Here is an 18,002-nt window from a genome sequence, read left to right on the forward strand (position 1 = left end):
CGGCTAGGATTTGGAACCAGCTTCCAAGAGAAGTGGTGCAGGCTCCTACCCTGGGGGTCTTTAAGAGGAGGTTGGATGTACACCTTGCCGGGGTCATTTGACCCCAGTACTTTTTCCTGCCATGGCAGGGGGTCGGACTTGATGATCTGCTCAGGTACCTTCCGACCCTACCTACTATGAAACTATGGATATAAATGGAGTATACCAAACATAAAGAATCACAGCACAACTAATTCTGTGACTCCTCTTATAAGGATGTGGTCTAGGTAAGTCCCCCTTTTCAGTGCATTCCCATACCTGTGTTTAAAATGTTTATAGTATTAATGTGGAAGAGTTTTAGAATTCTAATCTTACTTTTTGTTTTTTTGTGCTTCCTTTTTGCACTTTCCTGTGTGTCAGTACTGGTTCAAGACAGTTTCACTTCTAGACAACTCAATTAAATATGTGATTGGCATGACAAGCCATCTGTGAGTTGTCAAACTGTAAGAAAAAAGGCCAGAATCTTGTGAGATTTGTTGGAGGTAAATTTCAGCATTCATAGGATGGAATTTGAGCATGTTCAGGAGCTTGTTGGTAGTGTTCTGTCATGGTGTCTCTCCTACACTAGTTAGAAAAGAAATAGCGTAGGGCAGTGTTTTAATAAGCTGATCCTTTAGTCAGGTTTACTGACAAGGTTTCCAGAGCCTAATACATAGTTCTAACTTCTGCTTCAAAATATCAGAAAATGTGAGTTCCAGCAATATTCTCTGTTGCTCTAATTGAGGAGTCCACTAATTTTAAGAGTGCTAAGTATTGTTCACTTTCCCTTTAAAACAAGTATGGGCTGTATCTCATTTTATATGTTAGTGACCTATAGTCTTGAAGGCTGAGTGTGCACAGAGGAGAGTTGTGTTCTGTCAAGTGAGATGGCCTAAAATAACATCTAGCGCAGAAGTATTGGTATTTAGCAGAGCAAGAGATTATTCATATAGTTACCCTGCTGATAGCGAGCTTAGAAATCACAATGAGATTTGTTGAATTTCCTTCCAACATGAATCTAATTTCTATAAAATCCAAATATTCCACCAACAATTTCATCCTTTATTGGAATGAGACCCTTGCTTTGCAAACTGGATAAACACTGAATTTGCATCTGGGAACAAAGAATTTATTGACAGCTGTTGCCCTTTAACACAACTTGCAGTTTACAATTATTGAATTTATGCTTGGATTCCTGGATTTCATTAGTCGTAGGTTGGTGACATCTGCTTAATTTTAGTGCTGTGGTGTTTTACATATTTGAGTACTTTTTATTTAAGGGGCATCAGCAAGATAAAATTAACATATTCAGTGACTTATTCGTAGCTTAAGGAATTGTTAAAGCTGAAGAGTCTCAATTTTTAGATGTGTTGATTCTATTGTGGTGTATGTTACTTTTAATTCAGATTTGAATAGAGACATTAGGTTAGTCAGTTTCTTCTTGATTTTGCTGGAGAGGATTCCTGCACTAGACTAGTGATGCTGACTTCAAGTCACCTTAGCTGAGCTGGCTTTTGGAATATTTTAGGAATACTTCTAGGCCTCAGTCCTGCAAATAATTATGTACATGTGTAGCTGTACTTTGGGCAGTCCTGTTAACTTTAATAAAGCAACTCAAATGGGTAAAGTTATGCACATAAGTGAGAAGAATGGCCCAAATGACTAACTGGGGAAACTCTGAAAGCTTTATTTAAAAATGATTTTTAGAATGCCAGAAGGCATGCTCTCTTTTTAAACTTTGAATGTATTTATCATTCTTTCATTTATATCTACTCATAATAGTCTTTTTCTACCCCAGCTTATAAATCATCTTTCTCAGGTTTATGCAGTTCATGCTCTGTGTTTTGTGATGTGCTTCTTTCAAGATCAATGGTGTGACAGATGTAACACCAAAATAAATTATAAGATTACATTATACAGGTAAACACTGACTAGTCAAAAGTTTTGTAAAAACAAATGGACACCCACCTTCTACCCCTGGGTTAACCTCCATTTTCCTTAGGTGATAAAGACTCTAGAAAATAGGATTTACTGTATTCAGTTTCTTAATATCATAAATGAACATTCCAGAGTTGATATCCACAGCTCTACCCTTCTTGTTACCCGGTAATTAATGTCACACCCATATATCCCATGTTATGAGTCCTATCCTAATTCTGTTGTAAAGCTGCTTTTACACTGCTTAAATGTATTGAACATAGAGGGACTTATCACTACCACAGTATTCCTTGAATTTCTGTACAACAGTTTGCTTTTTCCCTGGCTCATCTTTCCTTTGTTTAGTTTTAACAAGTAATTGTTCACTCATGCCTTATAAATCCCTCAGAATAATATCTTACGTTTGTACAGCAAAATGCAAATGTTTTTGGTGCTATCTTTTATTGAATCAGCTGTATACAAGTTTGTACAGTTAGTCTAAGTAAAGATATCACCCAGAAAACCTTGCTTCTTGCATATGTCTTGGCTAACCATGGCCACAAAACACTCCATCCCTACTTGTTCGTTTTGACATGAGGCGATGATGAGTCCTTTATCAGCACACTTTGCATTCTGTGTAATCGTACAATTCACTTTTCAAAGTCTCTTGATAACAACTAGCAAGTTTGTCTTGATCATGTCTTACTTCCTGTTTTGAATTCTCCTCTAGTGCTACTGAAAGCATAGCGGAACTTGTCTTGCCCTCTCTCTCCCACTGTATCTTCCTTAATATCTTGCCATCAATTTAAACTTAACCATGATCTTGTCTATATCCAGTGTTGAATCAAAAGAATTTTAAAGCTGTTTAAGGCTGTTTGTAAATTAAATGAGGAAAAAAAAACCCAAACAGTTCAGTTAAATGAGAGCAAGACATGGTGTAGACACTTAATCAATTTAAACCCCACTTATCTGTTTAGTGTAAGTTGACATCTCCACCTCTTATCTATGGCCTGCCTGGGACTTGCTTTCCCCCAAGCTTAAGATAACTTGTATAAACCATGTTTAAATTGAGTTTAAAAGGCAGCACTTCTTTTTTGTGTGATTTTAACTATATCTATTTGAAGTAACACTTTTAGTTAATCCAATAACTCCTAGGGCAAATTAAATTCCTAACCCTTTCTTTTCCCAGCACATGCTGTCAATCCCACTTTTACTAGTGACTCAGGCCTTTTACTTCTAGTGTTTCTTCCAGTCCTCCATCTTCCTGGTCCTGGCACATCCAGGTTTGTGAAAATCCTACTGCTGCTTCCTTCCAGAAACTTCCAGACCTAACACTTTAGTCCTTTCAAGCTCTTATTTGGGCCCTTAAGTAGCTCATGTATTAATGATTGTATCCATTTCCCGTCTGGCCTTTCCAACACTCATCAGTTGCAAAGAACATCACCTTGGCTCATTTGTGCTACCATAGATTTCGTAGACATTAGGGCTGGAAGGGACCTCGGAAGATCATTGAGTCCAGGCCCGAAGGACAGGAAGTCAGCTGGGGTCATAGGATCCCAGCAAGATAAGCATCCAATTTACTCTTGAAGGTGTTCAGTGTAGGTGCTTGAGCCACCTCGAATGGCAGGCTATTCCATACCTTGGGGGCTCAGACAGTAAAGAAATTCTTCCATATGTCCAGCCTGAAACGGTCTTGCAGTAGTTTATAACTGTTCAACCACATCATCCCTTGGGGCGCTCTGGTGAACAAACGTTCCCCCAGATACTGGTGGTCGCCCCGATAAACTTATAGGTGGCCATCAGATCACTCCTGAGCCTGCGCTTTTCCAAGCTAAAGAGCCCCAAGGCTCTCAGCCTATCATGGTAAGGTCTGTTTTCCTGATCTCTGGTCATGCGCGTGGCTCTTCTTTGGACTCTCTCAAGTTTTTCCACATCCTTTTTGAATTGTGGGGCCCAAAACTGGACACAGTTCTCCAACTGTGGCCTCACCAAGGCCAAGTACAAGGGGAGAATGACATCCTGGGATTTGTTTGAGAAGCACCTATGGATGCAAGCCAGCGTTTTGGTCACTTTACTAGCCACAGCATCGCATTGCAGGCTCGTGTTCAACCCCTGTTTGAATCCTTCCACTTTCTTTGTTTCCATTGCATCAGGTTCAATTTTTAAATCACTCCTTTCCTCTGCCAGTGATACAAAGCCTTGATGAATATTTGACAACTTGTACCAAAAATGTCTGCCTGCTTTCATTAACCCTACTTTTCATTCATAGATAGTATTTTCTAAATTACCAGTTATCAGTAAGATTTTTTTTTCCAAATCTCTACTAAAATCCTACTTGTGCCATGAAATGTGAGGGTTATTTGCTCAACCAGGGGTGACCAAGTAGCCAGTATTGGGTGATAGCTGAATATATTCATTTATGTGTGTGAAAAATCTGTAAGTGGTTTGCAGCAATAGCTGTCTAGTAGGAATAGTAAGGCAAGAAATCTAGTTGGTTTTAAGGAACTTGTTAAGTGTATTATGGGAATTATGTGATATAGTTTCCTGTGATAGCAGGGTAGGAATTTGCTCTTTCCTGGCATTTCTTTGGAACTCATCACAGCAGTATCTGAGAACTGCTTAGTTTTAGCCCTACAGTGGCTGTGATATGAGGAAGACAGGGGGTCCTATTTACAAATGAGCAACTGAGGCTACGGAGGAAGTGGTTTTCTTCAAGGTCTTAAGCGTGTGGCAGGCTGAAACAAAACCCAGATCTCCTGAACCCCAATATAGCACCTTACATACAAAACCCATTCTTCCTCCAACATCTTGAGGTCTGTGAAGGTTGTGATTTGCCCAAGTTCATGCAGCAAACAAGTTGAAAAACCAGGAGTAGCATTTTACCATTGAACTTGTTTGCCTCCGTGTTATAACAACATGTGTAACTCTTTTCCAGACCCTTGTTGGGCATCAATAAACCGTGGGATTTTGATTTGTGATGAGTGCTGTAGTGTGCATCGGAGCCTGGGGCGTCACATCTCACAAGTGAGGCATCTCAAACACACACCATGGCCTCCAACGTTGCTGCAGGTAAAGGATGAGGCTTGCTATTGTAGAGAATTCTGTAATAACTAAACTTTCTTGGGAGGATGGTTGCTCCCTTAAGCTATTTTTTTTTAAAGATGCTTGGTTTCTGTTATCTTTCTGTAGTGCAGAGGTGTCAAACAAGGCTTGTGGGTTGATTCCGGCCTGCAGAACTGTTTCAGCAGGCTACAGAATTGCACACCTTCAGCTCAGCACTGTTGCGAATCCCTGGCAATGTTGCCAGCCACAGGCATGGGGCTGCCCAGAGCCTCATTCGAGCAGCAGTGCTGAACTAGCCCATCGGAAGTGCCTGGGGTGTGTAGTAGCGTGGAGTTGAGAGTGTGTGCAGCAGCTCAGAGCTTCAGCTGGGCAGCTGCACAGAGCCAGGGATGTACAGTGGTATGGAGCTGCCTTTGGCCAGATTTCATGTCTCCTCAAGCCCCTGGCTCAGCACTGCCCAGATGCAGCTGCCTGCAGTCCCATGGTCCTGGATCCACACTGCCGTAGATCAGACCCATGCTGCTACCTGAACACAGCCTCATGATCTGGCCCTGGAGGGGGCCATGCAATTAGGATTTGGTTCCAGGCCCAGAGTGAGTTTGACACCCCATGTAGTGTATCACTAAAGTAAATGTTACCTGTGAAATTCTTGACTTGCTTCTAGGGTAAATGGAAAGTCTGGAGCATAGTTAAAATTCTCTTGGTTTAGTGAGTAGCTTTCAAGCCATCTTAGATTACTGCAGGTGTTTCAGTGCAAGTTGTCAACATGCAGCAACCCTTCCTCTTCCCCAAAGCTACTGTTGGCAGGAGTGTAAATCTTCACTGCTGTGGGGGGAGGATCTAATTCTAGGCTTTCTGTTTTCATTTCTGCTTTCTCACTGCTTCTGTCTTACATATCCTAAAAGATCCTTTACCAGCGCTTTAACAGATGCAGCTTTGTTCTTTTAGTTTAAACTTACCTTGACCCTAACCCCACCCATACACTATTAATCCAGACAGTCTGGCTATGGTCTGTAGCCTGATTAGCAGTTGGTTAAATGTATGGAATTTACCATGCTTTTTTACAGCGTGCATATTGTAGCGGTTCGGAGTCTGAAGATCAGGAATTCAGTGGTCTATTTTTTAAATTAAAAATGTTGTTTCTGCCAAAATAAAACATTTGGAAAAAGGTGTTTTCAGCAGTTTTATCTGGAGAAAATCTAAGTTCATATGCACAGCCTGCGATCTCTGGCCTTTGAAGGAAAGGCTTCTTACTTGTGAATGCAAAGGAGCCACTCCTGACATTCCCTTTAGTCATAGATGTTAGCACAGAACTGGACAAATCTATTACTCTTCTGGTCTGTTCGTGTGATCTTGTTCATCTTTTTTTCCCCTAAAGAATGCCAAGAGTTTTTCAGTTAATAGGTTTAAAAATAAGATATTGCTGATAGCATGCCTGCACTGGAAGGGTACTGGCAAAGTACTGGGAAATTTGTGCGGTCCTGGTTATCCTGTCTGTGCAAGTATCAGTAAAAACACTTAATGCCTGTTGTACATGTTTTGAATTTCAGATGGCTGAAACACTGTATAATAATGGTGCTAACTCCATATGGGAACATTCTTTGCTAGACCCAGCATCTGTTATGAGTGGAAGGCGCAAAGCTAACCCACAGGATAAAGTCCAGTAAGTAGAATATTTTTATAAAATTCTCTTTATAGTTGCAGGAGATGTTTTGGAAAAATGCTGTTATTTTTGACCAGCTGTGACAAAGAGAGCAACAGGGGCAAGTGAAGCTGATCTTGTTTCAATTTTTAAATATGGTTGAAAGTGTTGTTATATGAACAGGTTTAAAGAAGTTCTGTCTTCACTTAATCATTGATCTTTAAACCTTGATGATCAAATAATCAATTTTGCTGTGAGCGATGTGGTTTAAACATATTTAATTCTAAAGCGTCTTTTAAAGCTTTTGCAACCTAAACCTTGAAGAGAATGTTCACATATGAGTGAAGAATCTTTTCATTCTTACGCATGTCTTGACAGTATCCATCTGTCATAAGTTGAGTAGTGCCTTTAAAAAACAAATAAACCATATTTTGTGCCCCAGCCATCTTTTGCTCTCCTTTTATCAATCAGCATTTATAGAATGTCAGCTGTGTAATTTAAGAAGTAGAAGGTTTTTCTTAAATATAATTTTGTATATTAGTTTAACAGTTTCATCTGAATGGTATTAAGCACTTACAGCTCAGAATGTAATCAGATGCTCAGGGTGTTTTGGGACAGGTGCTAAGTTTAGAAGTATAACTGAAAATAATGTTACTTTATTTTTTAGAATTGATCTCCATGCCCTTTCAGATATTAGAACTCACGTCTGCTTTTTATTCATAAACTAGAAAAGGAAAAATCTGATTTCCTCCTTTTGTTTTTTTTAGCTCCCAGCTGATTTTCTAAACTTTAAATGGAACAGGAACTGCTTGAAAAACTGAAATGAGGAAAAAGTTTCTGCATCTGCATAAGATACTATTGTTGTCAAAGCTGGTTTACTACTTCAGCAAACTTGTTCCCAGTGTTTTAGCCAGGAACTTCCACTACTGTGGTGGTTTGAGCATTAGAGCTTCAGCAGTTTTAAAATAAGTTGCCATAATTATTAAATTTAATTTTAAATGTACTTATTTTAAACATTCATTTTAAAGGGAAAAAATGGTTTTAAATAGAGAGCTGCTTTTTTTTAATTGCTAATTTTATCACTTTGGCTTTTGAAGAAAAAAACATTTTTCATATTTTGGGGGGGGTTTTGTTGAGGGTTTTTAATGAGTCACTTTCCAATCAGCTATAATTATTGTGAAATTTACTCTTAGTACCACTACCCATCAGTAAAGTGATAAATTTGAATTGAATTCTGTATTGCATGAAAATATTTTCTAATACCTTTTTTCAGTTCCTTGTTACATGTAAGGGTGGGAAAAAAGGATATTTTTTTCTTACTCCTGACAAATAAATGTCTGTGTAATTCTACAATGGATACATTTTGCAAGTCCTTTGCTTTAATTTCTTTTACAGTCCCAACAAAGCAGAATTCATTAAAGCTAAATATCAAATGTTAGCATTTGTTCATCGCTTGCCATGCCGAGATGATGACAGCGTTACTGCCAAAGACCTTAGTAAGGTAAGTGGGTTTTCCTTATAGTTTGTGGACAGGAACCAAATTGCATCATATGCTTTGTGGTGTGTTGCAAAGTACTGTAAGACTAAAATCTGAATAATATTAAGTTATTTTGTGACCATCTGAAAGATAATTGGTGCCCCACAGGAGAGCGCTCTGCACCTAAAAAAAGTCACTTTTCAGCAATTTTTGTTATGTTAATGAGAGTTATAAATAGGTATTAAAATACAGACATAGTAGGATAACTCTTATCACATTATTAGACACTGGTGGAAAGTAAAGCACTTGCAAATAGTGGTGATGGATGGATGTGTGTCTGGGTATTTATATGCCTAATAAGGGGTTGCTGGTTTTTGTTTTTTCGGGTTTTTTTTAAATCTCTACCTTCTCCTGTATATAGACTTTTAATTAGCATCCTTCTTTTTTTTTCAGCAACTGCATTCCAGCGTGAGGACAGGGAATCTGGAGACATGTTTGAGATTACTCTCTTTAGGAGCCCAGGCCAACTTTTTTCACCCTGTATGAAAACTTTTTCATTACCTTGATATTAAACTGGTCCTTAGTCTGTCGATATTTATATTTGGTTCAGCTGTTACACATTTATTTCACTCTTCTACCCACAGCTGCTTATTAAATGTAACCATGTGCTTTTGTTAATGGCTTTTAGGAAAAAGGAAACACCCCACTTCATGTTGCTGCCAAAGCAGGACAGATTTTACAGGCAGAGTTGTTAGCAGTCTACGGTGCTGACCCTGGCACACAAGACTCCAATGGAAAAACTCCGGTAGACTATGCAAGGTATGCAAGGCTTTGACTTCTATCATTATATACTTTCATGTATTAACTGTTTACAAATCATAACTAAGCTCCAATGCCAGGGTCTTCGGGGTACCCTGACCTAGGATTTCATCAAATGAGTGTCCGTCCCAGCTTAAAGCAAATACACACAAACACAGTTTTCTCTAGACAGTGATGTTCAGGAAGGCTCCACCTTAAAATGCAGCAGTATGGCCAACATCTAAATAGGGTATTTAGGACTTTACATGTATTGTGAATATAAAATTGCAACCAAGTTAAGTCTGTATGCTGTACAATTACAAAATTTAGGAGTATAGTCACTATGCTTGAACTTCTAGAAACTAGTCTATGAGCATGGGGACTGTAGAAATCACATGGGGAATCAAGCACACTACAGTAGAGCTGTTGCCACTGCTGTAGTTCAGATTTGATGCAGGATAAATTCAGTACCAGCTCAAAAACGGTGAAGAAAACTCTAAGGGGGTTTTGGGGCTTGTTTTTTTAAGATAAATTATGAATCTGCTATTTTCATAAACAATAAGCAAGACTATTCCAAAATTGTCCTCAGATTTTCTTGATGTGTTCAGAAAAAATTCACCATAACCATTGCCTCTTAGTTTGTACTTTTCAAAATTTGCCCAGCATCTTTTATGTAAGGTCTCAAATTGAAAATGAATTAGAGGTCTGTTGATTTAATATCTTTCTGAGCAGTTTTCAAACCATTGCATTTTGCAGCTAGGAATTGCTTCTTTCTGTTTTTTGCTTAATAGGCAAGGTGGGCATCATGATCTGGCAGAGCGCCTTGTAGAAATACAGTATGAACTCACTGACAGACTTGCATTCTATCTTTGTGGAAGAAAACCAGGTAAGTTAAATTACACTGAAACCAGTGCTTTTCAAATGTAGTTAACTATACAAACTGAAAGTATAAAACTTACAGATGCCATTAACATTACTCTTATTAGCATTTTTGGTGATCTAAAATCTTTTGCTCAACATGCATCTGTAGCAGTAAAAGAATAGGGCTGAGAAGAATATGGGAAAACATGCCTTGTTATAAATAAACAGGGTGGCCTCATGGAAAGTAGTCAGCAGTTCTAGTTGTCCATCTCCAAATGGATTTTGCAGATCAGGGTGACAAGTTGTTAGGAGTGGGTTACTGATAAGTATAACAGAACTATACATTGTTTCCAGTAGTGCTAACATTGTGCAAGGAATATCCTGTTTCAGGATAAACTGATCTCTATTTATTGGGAATTAGGAGACTTAAGGAGGTAGTGTCCCACATTTGCCTAAAGCAAGGGTTCTCTTTGCCACTGTTTGTTGCAGAGCTAAGGTTTTGACTTTAAGTGTCTAACAACACTGAAAACTAGGCCTGTAGCCATGTGTCATACACTTCCTAAGGCTAACATTTAGCCTTCTTTCCAATTTCAGATCACAAAAATGGACAACATTTTATTATACCTCAAATGGCAGACAGGTAAGACAGTTGTTAAGTACCACATGTTAAAATAAACATCAAAATAACTGATACTTTACTTTAGAATTTCCTGTTGAAATGACTTCTCATTGTATTTCTGTGACATTTTCTCCTTTTTGACACACTTGCTCATCTTACAAGCTTTTCTGCAGTTGAACATTAAAATGCCATGAGGAAGGCTAGAGAACTTACTGTTGACAGATTTCAGTTTCTTTTACACTTTTAATTTAGATAAGTGAAAGAATATACAGAGAAATTGCCAAAAAGCAATGTAATGGCTATGGGTAATTAGTAATCATTCTAAATTTCTTGATATGCAAATATGACTAACATCTTCAGGAAAATATTGCATTTTTGCTCTCCTAGTTGTCCTAGTATTAGTGCTTAGAACATATGAAGTGTAAAGCCATATTTATTTAAAATAAATATTTAATTGTTAACAAAACCGTAAGTCCATGTATTTTTTCCTTCATTGCTGTACAATTGGAAACAAGACGACTGTAAGTAAACTGTTGTAGATTTCAGTTATTTTGTTAATTTCATTCTGTTTGCAATGATGCTAAGAAAAGTCAAAATCAGCTGGTATTCAGTTAAAGATACAGCTGATGTATGCAGTTAGTAAAATACTTTCTGACACTTTAAAATTTTTAAAAGGTTATGTGTAGCTCCTATCTAAGATTTCTATGGTACTCAAATCATTTTAGGAAACCAAATAGGTATCATTTTGCCTCATTTCGTATAGAGGAGCAGATAGGTGATATGACTTGTTTAGAATTGCACGTTGGGTCATACAGCATGCAGTAGAACTGTGGTGTTTCAGCTCTGCTAGAGTTAGGCCCTTATTCCCCTTTGTCCTGGTCTAAGGCAATTGCTTATAGAAACTTCCCCTGTGATCTAATGTGTTCAGACTGAAGCCTAAGTCGAGTCTTTGTCTCAGAAGAGCTCCTGCTGCAAGAACATTGCATCTATATTGAATGGAGGAGGAATTGTCTAGTGATACAAGTTCACAATTTGTCAACTTGCTGGGCCTTTGGTTTCCACTTTTTAGTTCTGCTTCTGATCTAACCGCAAAAACTTGCGATTTGTCTCAACCTTGACTCAGGAAACTAATAGAGGAGATTGCTCCATGACTAGTCAATGACATGCTGTGGGTAACTTTGAGGTGTGAGGCCTTATTTCATCAACCTTTTGGCCAACCTGATGTTACCTGACTCCATGACTAATCAAGTGAAATCATTTTTGTGTGTTGATTAAAGCTGTTATTTAAGAACAGACATTTTGGGGCAGTTTTTATATCCCTTCAGAAACCATTTTATTGTCTTGTAATCCATTCTGCCTTTTGAGATGTACAAAATATCCGCTTGGATTCCTAATGACCTCTTTGATTCTGTTTATTCTGGAATGAAATATTTTTTCTTCTCTGGCAGTTTAATCTTTGTTAGACTCTCAGAAGTATCAAAATGAGCTTTTCCTGGAGAAAATTTAGCAAACTATCAAATTGGTAAGAACATCATGAACAGCAGTGATGTAGATGTAGTGATCACTTTCTGTTTTCATAGCAGTCTAGATTTATCTGAATTGGCAAAAGCAGCTAAGAAGAAGCTTCAGTCTGTAAGTAAAGTTCCTGCTTAATCTGTGCTGTACTGCATGTGGTCAGCAGCCCATACTTCATCTCCAGAGCTGTTGTAGACTTTATAACAGACAAGCTGCCATTAGTTCCTGCAAGTACAGAATCCATTTCTGTGGTAACTAATGCACTTGAAAGAAGCAGTGGAAGACCCAAAAAGGCAGGGCACAGCCTTGAAGCCTAATATTAGATGGCTGAGAGAAGATGATGGTTTTTTTCCTCCCTTGTTTGTTATTAGATACAGTTGTGACATATGAGTATTGTTTTGAAGTCATAATCTTTATTATTTCATGACATTCAGTGTTCTATACAAACTCAAACCCAGGAAAGGTGTTGATCTTTTTTCAGTTAAGTGTGATTTGTCCTACAGAAGGGTGGACGGGTGTAATTAAAAATATTACAGTTTTAGTTAGCAATATACATTTCTCCCTTATACTAAGCCCCCAGGTACCTCATATCAGTAATGAAATGCCTGAATAACATAACATTTTGATCAATGCCACAACTGATTTCTCATTAGTTCAGTCCTTCATAACACAAGTACCTCAAACCAGTTGCTTTAGGAATTAATTCTAGAATAAGTCACTACTTAAATCTCATTTAGGTTCACATCCCAGAAAGTATCTGGGTCTGTATCTTGGTCTTTGGATTTGGGTTCTAAATCTTAACCTTCCCGCAGTGAATGCTGAGAGGATCAGAATTTTTACAAGGTCCAAAAAAAGAATTACTCATTCTCCTTTTACATACACTGGTTGGTGTTGGAACAACCCTGATCCCTCTAGAGCTGGCATTTAGGATACTAGATATGCCTGGCTTTACAGACTTTTTAACAGTCAAAGAGTGTAGTGTCTCCTGGATTGCAAAGTAATATATTATCCTTTAAGTAAAGGAGTGCACCTCTTGCTTTCTGTAAAAGAAGGAGGTTTTCTTTTTTGTTGTTTTTTTTTGGGGGGGGGCGTGTTTGGGGTTTTTTGCTATCTTGCTCTTAAGTCATAATCACCTCCTTCTTTTGGGTTTTTTTAGCTAAGTAACCATCTATTTGAAGAACTTGCCATGGATGTGTATGATGAAGTTGACAGGCGGGAAACAGATGCAGGTGAATGACATTTTCTTGACTATCTACAATAGTGTAAGTTTTTAAATGTCATGTTACACATGAGGGTTTATCAGGAAATGCTTGAGGGAGAGGGAAGAATTTTACTCTTAGTAGTTACTGACTCTTATAAATTCTTGGCTTGTGCTACATGTAATGCCTTAAACTCTGTACTAGATTTTAAAATATCTTCTTCTCTTACCAAACATTTTCTTTGAGTTTGATTACATTTGTTGTTGAGCCTGTTATCCTTTGACCCATTTGACAATGTTACATGAAGTGAGGAGAGTATTCTAAAACTGGGCCTGTCTGGTTTTTCTCTAAAGTTTGGCTTGCTACTCAGAACCACAGCACATTGGTGACTGAGAAAACAGTTGTCCCTTTTCTTCCTGTAAATCCCGAATATTCCTCAACAAGGAATCAGGTACGTAACTTTAGCGTGTTTTCTAGAAGCATTTTGTTAACATAATTCAGATGCTCGAATTAGTGTCTTTTGCAAAGCAGCGATAATTGGCTAGCTAAAAAAATAAAAACAATAAAATGAATTAAATCGAGCTGTGGGGAATGGAGGTATTTGTGATGCAATATAAACTCACAAATCCAATGTGCTCAGGACCGAGCATCTGCTGGAAATTTGAAAATGCCGGATTTTTTTAAACTGGTGCAGCAGCCGGTTGCGAGGAGGGGAGAACTGGGCAGTGGTGGCTGGTTCCGGGACAGCAGCTGTATGTGGAGTGGTGATGTAGGGTGGTGAATGGCAGCAACAACCGCCACGTATAAGCTTCCCCCTCTGTGTCTGGGAGGGCATGGCGGAGCAGTGGCCAGTCCCGGAGCGGCGGGGGGAGGTGCCGGATTTTTGATAATTCCAGATTTTTGGTATCTGGATTTGTGAGGTTATAGTGTAGTAGTATTCTGAAGTGCAAAGTGCGTGCATGTGCTTTAAAAAAAAAGTACAGTACATTTCACACAAGTGTAATTAAGATGCTGATGTCACTGTTTATAACTAATGTACACCAGTATTGCTCTTATCTGGGTATTTTTGCATACATCTCAATTAGAGCAAACATTTACAGCAAACCTAGAGAGCAAAAATGATGCTCTTTTAAGGAGGCTTATTGCTGTATTTGATGGCATTATGAACATGCATGTCTTTGTTGTTGCCTGGGAATAATGTTGTTGTTGTGGTTGTTATGACTACTTAGATAATGTCCACCCGTGATATTATGTAAACAGCATTTTGCATCATTCTGTAATTTAGGGAAGACAGAAACTGGCCCGGTTTAATGCCCATGAATTTGCTACGCTAGTTATAGATATTTTAAGTGATGCTAAACGAAGACAACAAGGAAATTCTGTCACGGGTTCTAAAGGTAAGTATTGTTTTGACAGTCTAATTTTTATATGCAAATTGGTATTTCAGCAGTTCCACTGTACTTAGGATGCAGTGCTCTAGGACTTGCTGCTAATTTGTTGGCAAATACATTCTATGCTATTTGAGCATATCTTAAGTTTCAGCCACTTAAATCAGAAATCATCCAAGAAGCTCAGATATGTAGTTCTAGTTTTAGAGAACTGCAACAACAATTAAATACAGCACTTTCCTTTCTAAAGAGATACTAAAGAATCATGTTTCACTATGCAGCTTCCCTGTATTAAGTGAATGGTGCTATGCGTATAACAGCAATTGCATTTTGTTTTGTACCTTTTTTCGACAGCGTTCACCCTGTCAGTTGTATTAAATTGGTAATACTTTATTGTAATTTGTTGGTTGAGTTTGCCTACACATTTAAAGGAAGAGAAGACTAAAATTAAGGTCTTCTGAGTTAATCTTTTACATGTTTGTGCCTGAAAGCTTGCAAAGAACAATTTATCCAACTATGTAGTTGGTCTAATAAAAGATATCACATCTACCCAAAGAACCTTGTCTATATTTTACGTAGAATGGTAAACCAGCCACACTAGGTGGCGCTAAATTAAGATTTTTCCTTCTTTGTTAAGACTACTCAAATGGCTTTCTAATATTGTTCCTTTCCATCTAGTTGACATGCTCTTTTTTTTGTTGTTAAACTGAGCCGTCCCCCCAACCCTTGCATACAAATCCTAAAATATCCTGTTTTGATTTATAGAGAATGTGGAACTGATATTGAAAGCTATCAGCAGCCGTCATAATAGTGAGAACCAGGATATTGACCAGCCTGATTATGACAGTGTTGCATCAGATGAAGATACAGATTTGGAAACAAATGCAGCTAAAGCAAACAGGCAGAAAGTAGGTTTTACTCATGATGTAGGCTCCAAAGTCCCATTCTTTCAAATATTTATGCACATACTTAGTTTTTATTCATATGTGTAGTCCATTAAAGTCAGTGGAACAGTTCATCTGAATGAAATTTAGCATGTGTAAGTGTTCGTAGGATTAAATCCTTAATGACCTATTTCAACTTCATTTCAGTTCTGTTTGTCAGTCTGCAAAATCTTTAAGTACTGAAATATTATGACTTAAATGTCCAAAATTATAAAAATGAGCAAAGTTTTCATTCTTTGGAAGCAAACCTAAACCACAAATGGAAAAGTGCTACTCAGTTTTATTAGTCATATCAAAGTACTTCGCAAGTATTCTATTTCACTGCCTCTCTGAGGGGTAACAAGCACAGATGGGATAATTGGGGGCTGAGTAGTGAACTAGTTCCTGAGATCAATTCATTCAGACGGAAAGCAAGCAGAAGTACCCAGAAATCCTGATGCCACCTGTTCCAATCGTATTCCCTTTATACAAGTTGACATGAATAATAAGCATTTCTATTAAATGCTGTATTCATTGCATGCTTCTTAAAAAAGGCTTTATTCAATATCTAGAGCATAATTTTTCACATGTATAACACGCAGGCATGCTCAGTGGTTTTCAAATATCCTAAAGTCACATAACTGTTTTGTATAACTTCTTCTACCATAGAACCCCTACTCATATCCAAAGAGCCAGGTGACCTGGCCAGGCAAAAGTGATGCACTGCCTCCTGACCTGCTCCGCTGTTACTCTCAATCTCTTTGCAAGACCTACTGCAGAACCCCAGGGTTCCAGAGAATACAATTTGAAAACCACTGGTGTGTAAAATAATGATACCAGGAACTTTATTAGTTTTCTCTGATCCATTAGCAATAGATGTTAGATACCTGTCAAAACTTTTGTCATATTGCTTTTTTATAATGGAGTGTTCTTCAGTATTATGGTAGTTTTTTTGTATTTTTTTTTTTTTTGTCTGTAGAGCCTAGATTCAGACTTGTCAGATGGCCCAGTCACAGCACAAGAATATATGCAGGTTAAAAATGCCTTGATGGCTTCTGAAGTAAAGATACAGCAGCTAATGAAGGTGAACATCAACTTGAGTGATGAACTGAGAATTATGCAGAAAAAGGTAACAGGACAGTAACATTAGCAAATGTAAAATCCTTTAGCTAAATGGATTTTGTTTTATTTGCATTAAATATACAAAATTAAGCACCATATGTCAGAGTCTGAAATCTTTTTAAAAACTAGAACTAGTTTGGAATGGGTGTGATGCAATCAAATATCTCTATATAGAGCAAATTTATATTGCTTTTTGTTTCATAGAAGGTATTATTGGGGAGCTGTCTTGTTCAACTGAATTTAAATTTCCTGATTTTTTTTTCCCCCCCCCCCTCCCCCCCAGCATTTTTTTAACAAAATTCTTGTTCTGTCTTGCTGCAAAATGGCAATTGTTTGGGGCTTAGGAAACAGCTGACAGCAGATGTATGCACAATACACTTTCTACCTTATATTCAGTTAACTACTTCATCCCATTATTAAAGCTAGTAGGACTAGGGGGAAGGTGGAAATGACATTCTGTTTTGGAAGGAAAAGAGGAATTGAAGAACAATATGGCATTGATGCTTCATATACTGTAGAGCCTAATTGCACTGTTGGCAGCATTTTGATTTTGTACCTGGAAGTGGAAATTAAAATAAGTTGTGGAATCAGAGGAATTCCCACAGGGGGATTAAGGTGTCTCTTCATTAATGCAAGAAGCATGGGGAATGAGCAGGAGGAGCTTGCTCTCCTGCTTGCAAGTAGTAAAATTGACCTGGTTGGCCTAGCGGAGACATGGTGGGGTGAAACATTTGACTGGGCAGTAGACATAGAGGGCTATAGGTTGTTTAGAAGAGATAGGAAGGGGAAAAAAGATGAGGGGGGTGGGCTTTATGTTAGGGAACAGTATACCAGTTCTACCTTCCAGATGGGATCAGAGAAGGCTTAACTGGGATCCTGTGGGTCAAACTTCAATGAGGGCAGGGGGAGAGGGATCTGGTGGTAGGGGTTTACTACAGGCCACCACATCAGGAGGACGAACTGGATCAGGAATTTTCCAGGCAGCTTGGGGAGGCCATGCGTGCAAAGGATATTGTGGTCATGGGTGATATGAATTACCCTGACATCAACTGGGAGGAGCAATCGACCAGGTCGAGCCACTCATGAAGGTTCCTGATGTGTGTCCAGGACCTACACCTCATGCAGGAGGCACTTGTCCCTACTAGGGAAAACACCATGCTGGATCTCGTGTTAGCCTCTGGGGATGACCCGGTGGGGGATGTGCTAGTACAAGGGAGGCTAAGGGACAGTGATCTTGAAATGATCCAGTTTGCTATTCAGAGAAAGGTGGGGAGGGTAACTAGCACAGCGCAAATGCTTGACTTTAAGAAAGCCAACTTCGCTGTGCTCAGGGCAGTAGTCAGGGAGGTACTCGGAGCCCAGGGGGTAGCTAGTCTGGGGGTCCAGGAAAGGTGGTCCTTCCTCAAGGAAGCTATCCTTGGGGCACAGCAGGATGCAATTCCTCTGCGCAGGAAGGCGGG

At 38.6% G+C, this 18,002-nt stretch overlaps 1 protein-coding gene across 8 annotated transcripts in view; it reads left to right on the forward strand.

Moving 5' to 3' along the window:
- GIT2 (GIT ArfGAP 2) overlaps positions 1-18,002 on the forward strand; it is a 41,613-nt gene that overhangs the window by 2,966 nt on the left and 20,645 nt on the right. For 5 of the 8 annotated variants that reach the window (XM_019538686.1, XM_019538681.1, XM_019538684.1 and 2 more), the window contains exons 2-15: positions 4,871-5,004; positions 6,549-6,661; positions 8,036-8,141; positions 8,571-8,657; positions 8,806-8,936; positions 9,707-9,801; positions 10,371-10,416; positions 10,911-10,916; positions 11,979-12,027; positions 13,067-13,139; positions 13,463-13,560; positions 14,395-14,506; positions 15,263-15,405; positions 16,400-16,549. In XM_019538686.1, coding sequence (XP_019394231.1) covers positions 4,871-5,004; positions 6,549-6,661; positions 8,036-8,141; positions 8,571-8,657; positions 8,806-8,936; positions 9,707-9,801; positions 10,371-10,416; positions 10,911-10,916; positions 11,979-12,027; positions 13,067-13,139; positions 13,463-13,560; positions 14,395-14,506; positions 15,263-15,405; positions 16,400-16,549 — 1,343 coding nt within the window. Of the gene's footprint in view, positions 1-4,870; positions 5,005-6,548; positions 6,662-8,035; positions 8,142-8,570; positions 8,658-8,805; positions 8,937-9,706; positions 9,802-10,370; positions 10,417-10,910; positions 10,917-11,975; positions 12,028-13,066; positions 13,140-13,462; positions 13,561-14,394; positions 14,507-15,262; positions 15,406-16,399; positions 16,550-18,002 lie in introns of all 8 variants that reach the window. The other 3 variants (XM_019538682.1, XM_019538685.1, XM_019538683.1) reach the window with 2 other exon arrangements.

This window comes from Crocodylus porosus, unplaced genomic scaffold (genome assembly GCF_001723895.1).
Source record: "Crocodylus porosus isolate Cpor-Errol unplaced genomic scaffold, CroPor_comp1, whole genome shotgun sequence".
In the NCBI taxonomy this organism is placed as follows: Eukaryota; Metazoa; Chordata; order Crocodylia; family Crocodylidae; genus Crocodylus; species Crocodylus porosus.